Source organism: Bos mutus, chromosome 5 (assembly GCF_027580195.1).
Source record: "Bos mutus isolate GX-2022 chromosome 5, NWIPB_WYAK_1.1, whole genome shotgun sequence".
Taxonomy (NCBI): domain Eukaryota; kingdom Metazoa; phylum Chordata; class Mammalia; order Artiodactyla; family Bovidae; genus Bos; species Bos mutus.
In genome coordinates this window covers 8,896,270-8,908,444 of record NC_091621.1, presented here as the reverse complement: position 1 = coordinate 8,908,444, position 12,175 = coordinate 8,896,270, and the positions used below count along the sequence as shown (strand labels likewise).

At 37.5% G+C, this 12,175-nt stretch overlaps 1 protein-coding gene across 9 annotated transcripts in view; it reads left to right on the top strand.

The window, feature by feature from the left end:
• MYBPC1 (myosin binding protein C1) overlaps positions 1–12,175 on the top strand; it is a 100,972-nt gene that overhangs the window by 25,756 nt on the left and 63,041 nt on the right. For 6 of the 9 annotated variants that reach the window (XM_070370258.1, XM_070370259.1, XM_070370260.1 and 3 more), the window contains 4 exons: positions 6,883–6,921; positions 7,446–7,481; positions 9,134–9,244; positions 11,806–11,954. In XM_070370258.1, the coding sequence (XP_070226359.1) occupies positions 6,883–6,921; positions 7,446–7,481; positions 9,134–9,244; positions 11,806–11,954 (335 nt within the window). The remainder of the gene's footprint in view (positions 1–6,882; positions 6,922–7,445; positions 7,482–9,133; positions 9,245–11,805; positions 11,955–12,175) is intronic. The other 3 variants (XM_070370263.1, XM_070370264.1, XM_070370262.1) reach the window with 1 other exon arrangement.

The window sequence follows — 12,175 nt, the reverse complement described above, 5'->3', positions numbered from 1 at the left end:
AATCTGAAAAGCCATATTATATTTGTATGTTTAAATGAGAAAATGCCTACCTTTAAGTTAAAATCAACCAACCAACCAGTCTACCAATCCAAAAAGCTCTTTATGCAGAACATAATATGATGAAAGAGCAAGGTCATTATGACCAAGAAGGGCATTTTGAAATTAGTAACATTTTTTTTCTGACATTTGCAGAAGTTAAACAAGGTCATGGCCACATGCAGTCACATGCTCAGGAACATAAACTGCCATGTATGTGTTTGCTCTCCATGCCTAGAAAGCAAATCGATTTAGGATAGAAAGTGACATCCCTAAATAAAGAAGGTAGGTGGTGGAAGTTATTTCTAAATATCCAATCCCCTTCAACTATTCCTTACTTTCATCAAGGACAGGGAAATTTCAAAGAAAATACTCAAGTGAAAAGTAGACACAATAATCATTGCTACATATATAGCCCTGGCTGAGAAAGAATTCTTGCATGAACATGAGCAAGACTGACAAGTGCAACAGACCTGCCTTCCAGTTTACACTAGAATCCCTGTCCTTCACCCTCCCCCAACCCTCAGTCCATCTAATTGTTTCTAACCATTCAAGGCAGGTGCTACTTTTTCCCATGACCATCCTAACTTACTTTCACTTCCTCTCCTTTCTCCTGATTTTTCCTGGACTGATTGTGTGTGTCATTAAATCACCCTTTTCTCCACTTAATCTTGTATTAATTGTTCACTCCTTTTCCTAACAGGCTGTAAGCTTTGTGATGGTCAGGCACCAAGTCTTAACACCTCTTTGGACCTCTCATCTCATTTCTTCCAGCATCTGGCAGAGAGCTGCATATGGCGATCTCCTAATAAATACCTGTAGAATGAATGATCAATTGAATTTCCGTGCTGACTTAGCTGCTGAGCATACAGACAATGGTAATCTAGATAGATTTTAATTTCCATTTGCTGGGCAGGAGGATGAACATCCATCCCATGCATGCTCTTAGTAAGGTTTGGAATGGGATGCCAGTGCTTGTATTATGTATGCTCATCCTAAGACCACATGGATGATATAAGATCAGCCCATTTAACATTACTGGAAATGGTCACATCTGGATTAGAACATTTCTTGCACTTTAGTGTACTATCTAATTAGTTGAAGTATATTCAGTTAATAGCTCTAAGATGCTCGCTATTAAGAACATTCATTAGATTGATTGTAGTTCCATCAGGACAAAGAGAGAACAAATAGCCATCAATCTCCCTTTATACCACATACATGACATACATTCTGGGCTTAACTTGACCTTCATTTATAGAAACAGAGTCATAGAGGGCATGTCATTAATCATGGCTCTCTCTGATGATGTTAATCTAATTTTTAAAAAGAGAACAACATCCATAGCAACGCCATCTTAATATCTTTTCCAGATTGACTGCATCATTCTGAGACAACCTGGCGATGTTCTGAATTTTTCTTTTTTTGTAGTCGCAGAATGTTGTTTGATTCTGATATCAATCTTACCGGTAGTGTTTGTGACTAGATGTGCCAACTTTTCACATCTACGGAGTCTCTGGTAAACAGCTGATTTCTCAGGAAGTGGTTTATTATTTGTTTATATTTGCTTGTTTGCCCCTGGACTTGCCTATCTAGGTATCCTGTTCCCTAATAGTGCCCACTGTCTTGGAATTGAAACGATCAAGATGACAATAAAGAAATGGGTTTAACCAAACAGCAACATTGGAATTTAGATATCCCTTTCAGAGTGATCGTACTGGAAGATAATGTCTTTGAAAGAATAATGCTGCTGTGGCTTAGAATTCTTCCGAAATAATCACAGGTAGCAAACCAGTGGAAAGCTAAGTATAGTATCTATATCCTCAGTGGGGCCAGAGATCTGTCTTCTATTCCAATATTCATTTATTCATCTCAAATATCCACTGAGTATTGGCTATGTGCCAGGGGCAGGTCTAGGAACTGGGTCTTGCTCTCTTAGAGCCAATTTTAGGGGCTTTAGAAGGAAAAGTGGGCTTCCTTGGTGGCTCAGATGGTAAAGAATCTGCCCTGCAATGTGGGAGACCCAGGTTTGATCTCTGGGCAGAGAAGATCCCTTGGAGAAGGGAATTGCTACCCACTCCAGTATTCTTGCCTGGAGAATTCAATGGACAGAGGAGCTTGGTGGGCTACATGGGATTGCATGGGGTCCATGCAACCTGGGGTCACAGAGTCAGATACAACCAAGCAACTCACACTTTCACTTGAGAGGAGAATACCATTAGTAGAGGACAGTAGATTTCAACTTTGGAAGCAGACAACTGTGATGGAGAGCCATGGGTGGAGGATAATGTGGGTGTGCAAGTGCGGTCATACTTTTTTTTTTTTCTTTTGATCAATCAACATCATATGTGTGAACTTAGTCTAATGAGACTGAGTCTCTTCTGTGCCGAAACGATTAGCACTGTGGGGCATTTCAAGTCTGGTTCTATGAGTGGTTCCGCATCTATCAGTAGCGTTAGAATCAGAGATCAGCTTGCAGATCAGTACTCATCCTAATGCCTAAGTTCTGATATATACTTTTTAATTTTGAGACTTACCATTTTACAGCCAGTATATTTTTTGGTAAGCCCAGCTGGGGTCGTTAATGCCACTCTTTATTTTTCTTCCAGAGAAAAAACTGCCCTTGGTTATTGCTGCAACAGAAATGAAAACTTTTTTTTCCCCAGGCATTTTCATTAACATTACCACAAACCATCACAAATGAACCCTGTGTGTGTTTACTGTCTCATAACTTGAGATGAAGAGTCTTTCTTTTAGCGTGAATGTGGTTGTAAGATGAGGAAGTGAATCAGTAGAAGTTCCAGAAAATTTCTCCTAAATGCTATGATTTCTTAAATGAAATGATTTTTTCCTCCATTTAGGTCCATTTACATCTGCAATAACATTGTCTTGGTCTGTATATTCTAACTACATGATTTATTTATAATGAATTTTGTTAAAAGTTAATGACTATACTTCAACATTTTAAAACACAGCCATTATAAGATGAAACATTGATTTAATAGATTTGGGGGGAAACTCATTAAATAAATGCATTTATAGTACAGTGAATCCTGATTTCAGAAACACCAAAGTGTGAAGACATGTGTCTCTTTCAGAAAATACCATAAGTTAATCAAATGTCTCAAAACATGATGAATTAATGTTAGCTGTTTTTGTTATTGCCTTCCATATTGATTGTTGTTGCTGCTGTTGTTATTTTGGTGACATATGCCAATATTTACTACAACTGACTATCCTGCTTGAGGAATTCATAAATTCATCTGTATGAAACAAAGTATTATACCTGTATTTAATTGAGGTTTGTTTACAGTACATTTTAACTGTATATATTCTAAAATATCAACAATTGTCCTAAGTATGTATACTTTAAAAATTAATTTTAAAAAGGCAATTTAAGTTAAACATAGGTAGGAGTTATTTTATGCCCAAGAGAGCTTGAAGAATTATAGGAATGGACACCTTCTACATCTCTGGGGTTCTCTCTCTCCCTTTCCAGATTTTTCATATGGACCCCCTGAAAATTCCAGGCTTGTAATATGGGTTCTTTCTCCATTTTCCAGGTGTTCTTCATCAGGAACTTCAATGTTGAAAGAATTATTTTTATGATTTTACAAATGCTGTTTTCCCATAACTTAAAGACACATAAAATTCAATTTTGGTAAATTTCTCTTCTATGTAGCTCAGGAAGATAGTTCTGTTGCTTTCAGTTTGTGATGTCACATAGGCCATATCTTTAGCCAAAAACAGATGTTTAATTTTCATCACCATTGTAGTTGCTTTTAAATAGAAATAAGAAAATATGACATATTTTGCATTTTTTGTTTGCAAATGATCTTTGTATAATGCCACACCTTTCATATGTGTGATGTTGGATTAGGCAGAGCCCCAAAGAGTTGGATGTTCAATTTTCCTCCAAGCAGTAGAACCTGTTTTTCTATGGTACATAAGGAAAAATTCAACCAGGCAATTTTTTTTAAGGAGTTCAGGTCAGAATCCCAACATCTTAATTTTATTTCCCAATCTAAAAGATGACAGGAACAAAACTACTCTATTTTTTTTTTAATGTCAACATTTTAGTTTTATTTATTTATTTTAAAATTCCATCTCATTTTTAATCGGAGGATAATTACTTTACAATGCTGTGATGGTTTCTGCCATACTTCGACATGAATCAGCCAAAGGCATACCCATATGCCCTCCCTCTCACCACCCTCCCCAACCTACGTCTCTAGGTTGTCACAGAACAGCAGCTTTGGGTTCTGCTTTATTTATTTTGACCATGCCACATGGCTTGCAGGATCTCAGTTTCCTGACCACAGGTTAAATCCAGGCCACAGCAGTGAAAGGCTGTGATGCTTTCTGTGTGGTCCCTTAATAGTCTAAAATAATTGTACATGTTCCTCAAATGGAGAAGGCAATGGCACCCCACTCCAGCACTCTTGCCTGGAAAATCCCATGGATGGAGGAGCCTGGTGGGCTGCAGTCCATGGGGTCGCAAAGAGTCGGACATGACTGAGCGACTTCCCTTTCACTTTTCACTTTCCTGCATTGGAGAAGGAAATGGCAACCCACTCCAGTGTTCTTGCCTGGAGAATCCCAGGGACAGGGGAGCCTGGCGGGCTGCCGTCTATGGGGTCGCACAGAGTCAGACACGACTGAAGCGACTTAGCAGCAGTAGCAGCAGCAGTTCCTCAAATAGTCTTATAATTTAGTGGACTTTGAAACTACTCACCCATCAAATTTTTGCTTCAAATGTGGCTTCTCTTTTCATTTTAGTTTTATGAAAGTGTGACCTCTTTTCCCAATCACTTGCATTCTAAACAATTAACTCCAGGGTTCATTAGGGTTCAACAGGCACTGTGTACAAAGTAAACAAACAGCAACCACACCTGTATAAAATGCGGTGTTCATTTCACTCAAAATAGTTCTATTTCCTAGTTAGTATATAATAAAGGAAGCTGCTTTCTAGGATTTGGTTGCGCTTTAAAACTTCATTTTTAAGATTTTTTACAGGACTTTAAATCAAGATTCTTTATGTATTTTAGTAAATAAAGGCCTTCAAATAGGTTACATGAATAAAATACTACATACTGAGTTAAATGTATGGCAAATGATATAGAGACATTGCAAGGCGTTTTATTTTTGGTTATGTAAAATTTTAATTATATAAGTTTTCTAAAATGCAGAATTACCCTAAGAGCTCAGAAATACCTCAGTTCAGTTCAGTTGCTCAGTCATGTCTGACTCTTTGTGACCCTATGGACTGTAGCACGCCAGGCTTCCCAGTCCATCACCAACTCCTGGAGCTTGCTCAAACTTGCAGAAATACCTAGACTTCCCCAAATGCAAAGAGTTTGTGGAAAGTAAATGGATATTCCAGGAGAAAAGGATTCAAGCATGAACTAAGTTTGGGAAATGCTAATACTGTATCATTTCTGATCTCCATCCTCATGAGCACCGAAAACTGAGATACCTTTCAGTAACTGCATACAAACAACACTGTAAAACACAAACATGAAACTTTATTTATCCTAGTGTTTCCCAAGCTTCTTTGACCAAAGAGATCTTCCTCTGAAGAATCTTCAATCCCACAGTACCCAGTGAATCACCTTTTGGGTTCTGAAGATATGACATTAAGGTTTTCTATACATTGCATTAGTTATTTTGTTAAAAAAAAAAGTAATAAAATACATCTTTGGTTGACAGTTTAAGAAATTTCAGACTAGTAAATAATATATGTTGTAAATATACTAATATGTTGTACCTGTGCTATTTTACTTCTTGTCAGGACTTTTTAAAGCACTTTTTAAATCAACAGTCTCATGTGTTTGTTTTCTGTACCCTATTTTATATAGTCATTTAAGTTCGTATTTTGAAGCCCACAATTATTCTAGTATTTTAAGTACGAAGATTATTAATATTTACACTAACACTAGTCTTAATGCTTTGGGAGGAAAGGAGCAGAAGTTTAGATAAACACCAAATACCTATTTAACCATCTAAAATGTAAGACACTTTGAAATTCAGACATTTTAGAAAAGGGAATATTCAGTGTCTTTGTACAAATACTACAAGGGATATTTTGAATTTTTTAAATGGGTAAATATTGGATTGGCAAAAAAAATGAATCGTGTTTTTCTGTAAGATGTTACAGAAAAAAAACAAAGAAATTTTTTGCCCAATCCAATATCTTATAAATATATATAAAGAATTCATAAATAGTTTACAAATTGGTAAATATTTTTCAGATTATATTGTCCAACACCAATATAATCTTGGGAAAAGATAGATAAAATTCCTAAAATAACTACTGGTGAACTTAGTATAACGAACTGATACATACTAGTTATTGTTGACTTTTGTTTCCTAAATATAGAAGGAGAATTAATTATAAGGCTTTCTGAGGGCATTGAGTTATCAAACTATATAAAAACATATATGATTTTATGTCTGTGTTCAAATGAATGTGGTATATGAGTGATGCTGTCACTGACTTTCGCTACGAAATAAGAACTCAAAATGCACCTCCATTGTTGATTTCATCAAGTTAGATTATTTGCATTAATTTTGTTTCTAATTTACAAGTACACAAAAAGTTTGCATAGAATACCAATTTTAAAGCTACTTTCATTGAGATTATCCAAATCTCTCACTCTTTTACATTTGTTTATTTTTCTCTTTTGCCTACAGTTTAATCTTTCAGGTGCCAAGTCCTCTAAGGCTTACTCATCAGTTGAGTGTTTTGTGTAGTTTCTCTGCTTCTTTTGCAGATTCCTCTTTTCTCAGGATACTCAGGATGAAGTTCTTTTCTCCTTGACTTTTGACTCCTCTTTCTTATTTCAGATGAAGAGGACGCCTCCCCTCCTGGTGGCCTGCCTCCAGGTTAGGATGATTCCAACTCCCTTCCCCACTTTGCAATGCATTATTGATCGACAGTAAAGGTGATGGGTTGATAGAGTTGCTCGCTGAGACTAAACCCAGAACAGGGTACCCCCTTCTTGCCAGCACCAAAGAGGGAAAATGTTGGCTTTAATGGCAATTTTTTTTTTTAACATCAGAAACTTTTTAAAAAGAGGCCTTCTTTGTGAAATAAATAAAAATAGTAACTCTTGGATATAAATTTTAGGGGCAAAAAATGTGTTTCATCTCCAGCTGTATACTCTTTTCCCTTATTCTTTAGATATGTGGATGTGTAAAACTTTATTCTTATTTTTTAAATAGGACACATACCTTTTATAGATGTTTTCAAAGTTGAAGCTCTACTGGTTTTCCATCCAGACCAACTTGTAGTGTCTTTTCTCCCCATCATTGAAAGAGACAGGATTTGGGGGATCTGAGAAGGTTAAAGCCAGCATTCCGTTTTCTCCCCTCCCCCTTGTGTCATCCAAATCACACTTTCCTTTCAGGTTTGGGTAGTCGGGCTCTGGAAAGAAAAGATTCAGGTGAGCACACACCGGAAGCAAGGTGTCTCGACCTCATCCTAATATAGTAATCACTAATGGCCTCACTTCCTGAAGCGGTATTTGATTCTAATCTTGGTTTTATTCACTTTGTAGCTTTTATAGCAATCTTTTATTACATTCCTCCGACTAGAAAACTAATGCATTAAGAAACAATTAATTTTGCATGATACACACACACACACACGCACACATGAATTCAGAAATCTGGCCACATACACTACAGGTTCCTTTGTTTCATTATCACTATCATTTTAACATTTGGCAAAGACATAGAGACGAAGAGACTTTTAAAATCACCATTCCTGGGATGTATTGACATTAAATAATAATTCCTATTTTTATAGAAATTTGCATACACTTAAAAAGAATACTGCCAAATGTAACCTGCTGTAGCCACAATTCTGGATGGTTATTTATTCTTTCATTTATCCAACAAATGTGTTTGAGTGTGGACTGATTCTGCTATGGACCTCTTTGTGGGTGGGGCATTTTTGCAGACCCTTTCTGAGATAGAAATGAGTAAAACAGAAAATCCAAGTCCTCACATTTCAAATATTAATGGCCACACTGCACTATTACAAATATACACAACATAAAATTTTAACATCAACTTGGGTATTTTTAAAAATTGTACAATCGCGTGACATCGCTTAACTTCACTGTGAGAATGATGGTCTCTGGATAGGAATACTAAGCATGATTGACACATGGGAACTAAAATAACTAAATCTACATTTCCTCCTTTTCAAGATACATTAACAGGTTGAGTGTTGGCAACCCATGCACTTTTTTTTCCAGTTATTAGTGGCTGAAACTGAATTTCCTTTCATTCAGCTCTCAGAGACAGAAGAACTTTCTACAGTTCTCTCTCCTGCTCTCCTCATTGGACAGCTGATTGATACCTCCTAAGCACCTGGAGTGCAAACTAGAAAATGCAAAATAAGCTTCATTTCCAGATTGTCTGTCTTCATGGGAAAGCCTCAAAGAGATTATTTCTCTTTCTGTTTTTCTAGTTTTTCCCTCTCTCTTTCAGGATGATCCTAGAGTTCTTGAAACCTGTGCCTGCAGGTCACGATCTGTTACTTAATTGTCAAACTAAGGCCACATCATACAACCATCATGGAATTATCTAATCACACAGCAGTGAAGAGTCTAGACATATGAGGCCAGGCTTGGCAGTCTGACCTTTCCCACTTGACCTGTAAACTGATCCATCCCGTTAGTCTTTTCCAACTCAGCTGTTGTTTAGACAAGGCTTTATAGCCTGTCACCTAGAAAAACACTAAGGCTCTGCTTTCATAGCCTTCCCACGGGTATTTATCAGTTCGGGGATAGGCAGAATTGGGAAACAAAGGAAACTTGGCTGCCAGGAAAGAGTAACAACCTTTCTGAGAAGTTTTGCTATTCCTAGAAATTAGATTCCACCTGGAAAAAATAGCCCTTTAAGAATGGGAATAGCTCAGTCTCTACTGATGGCTGTGGGGAGGTGGATGGAAAGAATGATGTTATATTTATCCAGGCTAATTAGACAAAGAGAAGCTTCTGTGCTGACAAGAAAACCAAACCCAGGTAAGTCTGCCTAAAAAGAACCTGTCCCTGAAATGATCCTTTTCCTCCTTTCTGCTCATTAGAATGGTCTATTGGTGAATCACCAGCTGGGGAGGAACAGGACAAGCAGAATGCCAACAGTCAGCTGTCCATCCTGTTCGTGGAAAAGCCTCAAGGCGGAACTGTGAAAGTTGGTGAGTTCCAAGCATTAAATCCTGGTCTTTTTTTTTTTTTTTAGATAAAGATGAAATTCAAAAAACATAAAATTAAGCATTTTAAAGTGAGTGATCAGTAGCTATTAGTACACTCAACTATATAACCAAGCACCAAAATACATTCATCACCCCAAAATTCCATGGACAGAGGAAGCTGGTGGGCTTACAGTCCTTAGGGTCACAAAGAGTTGGACACAACTGAGTACACACACTCCCCAAAAAGAAACCTTGTATCCTGTCCAGCTTTATCCCTCTTTCTCCCTCCCCTAACCCTGGCAACCAATAATCTCTTTGTCTCTATGAATGTCCCTATTCTGGATATTTAATATAAGTGGAATCACACAATAAGATGGGACCTTTTGTGTCTGGTTTCTTTCACTTAGCATAATGTTTTCAAGGTCTATCCAAGTTATGGCATGAATCAGTGTTTTATTCCTTTTTATGGTTGAAAAATATTCTACTGAATGACAGCTATCATTTCAATAATCTGTAGCACAGAGTGTTGAGTGCCTGGACCCTTGCCAGGGTAGGTTCAAATCAGTTTCCTCATCTGTAAAATGGAGATAATACTACCCATGAAGTACTCTGAATAGTCCCTGGCATATCTTCAAGCGGAAGCCTCAAGGTGAAACCGTGAAAGTTGGTGAGCTGATGTTTGCTGTCATTACAACACAGCTCATTCCATAAAATGATTATAAATCTGCACACATGCTGGATCAAGAGTTGCAATGTCTCAGAGGAAGCTGATCAGACAGATGGTTTAATTCTGGAGATATTCATTAAAAAATATTGACTATATACCTCCTGTTTTAGACATTATGCTAAACACTGAGTAAAATATGTGAGCATTCAGAATTTACAGACTTAATGGGATGAGCAAACAAGAAGAAATTAAACAAACAAATCATCACAAAAGCCATCACAAATGCCATGAAGGAAACAAACAAAGTGGTAAGCCAGAGAGTGACCAGGGGGTCCAGGAATTTTAACTAAATGAATTTTCATAAGGAATATATTATGATCAAAACTAGTCTTTGACACCAAATGTTTTGCAAATGAACACACAGCTGACTACAGTCTAAAATTACTTCTTTTAAGTCTGGAATATAGAAGCACACTGTATATGAATAGAAATGCTTGTTCTCCTTGTGTTTCTGGAAGACATGAAAATGCTGGACTGGCCACTGGGCTAGAATTTTGATGTCCTTTAGGTCTAATGGGTCAATACAAAGAGATAGGAGACTTTACTTCAAAAAGATCAGCTTCATTTAGTCATATTCTTATAACTCCAGTATTAACATCATCTTGCTCAATAAAAAGGATGGAAAAAAATCCATATATCTATATATATGCATATATATATAATATATGGTATGTTTGTATTTTATCATTTTTTCTTTCATTTTTTCATATTTATGCATACTCATAGAGATATTGTGGATTTGGTTTTAGACCACCACAATAAAGCAAATATCATTATAAAACAAGTCCCAAGAAATTTTTTTCTCCCAGTGCATATGAAAGTTATGTTTACACTATAGTCTATTAAGTATGCAATAGACAGTTGGTTGCAGGGTTGGATGGCATCACCAACTCAATGGACAAGAGTTTAAGTAAGCTCTGGGAGTTGGTGATGGACAGGGAAACCTGATGTACTGCAGTCAGTCCATGGGGTCACAAACAGTTGGACACAACTGAATGACTCAACTGAACTGAGTGTTATGTTTTAAAAAAACAATGTACTTACCTTCGTTAAAAATGCTTTATTGCTAAAAAATGCTAGCCATTATCTGAACCTTCCATGAGTCATAATCTTTTTGTAATACTAACATCAAAGATTACTGATCACAGATCACCATAACAAACATAACAATAATGAAAAGGTTTGAAATATTGCCAAAATGTGATACAGAAACATGAAGTGAGCAAATGCTATTGGAAAAATGACTTGCTCGATGCAGGGGTGCCACAAACTTTCAATTGCTTTAAAAAAAAAAAACGATAAATTTGAAGTAAAATAAAGCAAAGTGCAATAAAATGAGGTATGCCTGAATAGATTGTTTTATACACATTACATGTGCTTGGATTCCAAATAAAAATTATTTCCACTAATTTCCCCTTTGTTCCTTTTCTGCTCCATAAACCTCAAAAGCAGAAGCAGTTAGAGTATCCTAGAAACCAGGGTGCTCATAAAAAAAGTCAGGGCCCTTCCATTGTTCAATTCCAACTGTGCCAGTCACATCATAGTAGCCCTGTCTAACTCCTTTTGTGCATGCTAAGTTGCTTCAAGTTGTGTCCGACTCTTTGCGACTCCATGGACTGTAGCCCACCAAGCTCTTCTGTCCATGGAATTCTGCAGACAAGAACACTGGAGTGGGTTGCCATGCCCTCCTCCAGGGATCTTCCTGACCCAGGGATCAAATCTACATCTCCTTTGTCTTCTGCATTGGCAGGCAGGCTCTTTACCACTAGCACCACCTGGGGGGCCCCAAATGGCAATTTTTAAACCACAGTCTGAATTGCCTGTGTTTTTTTCCTAGGTGAAAATATCACCTTTATAGCCAAAGTCAAGGCCGAAGATCTTCTCAGAAAGCCCACTGTCAAATGGTTCAAAGGGAAATGGATGGACCTGGCCAGCAAAGCTGGAAAGCACCTCCAGCTGAAGGAAACCTTCGAAAGGCATAGCCGGGTATGACCCTGAGCTCCTGCTGCAGGGACTTGACTGGTTCATTCCTCTGCGTGCATCAGAGGCCATTTCAGGTTCAGCTTTGAGGGATGTCAGTTCCAGAAAATCCACTGGAGTTACCATTCCCAGTGTTTATACTCCAGTGTGGTGGCCCTGCTATGCCCAGGGGCTTCAGAGCACTGCGCTGACCCCTCCTGTATTGAGAACATTGTACCAGAATCCCC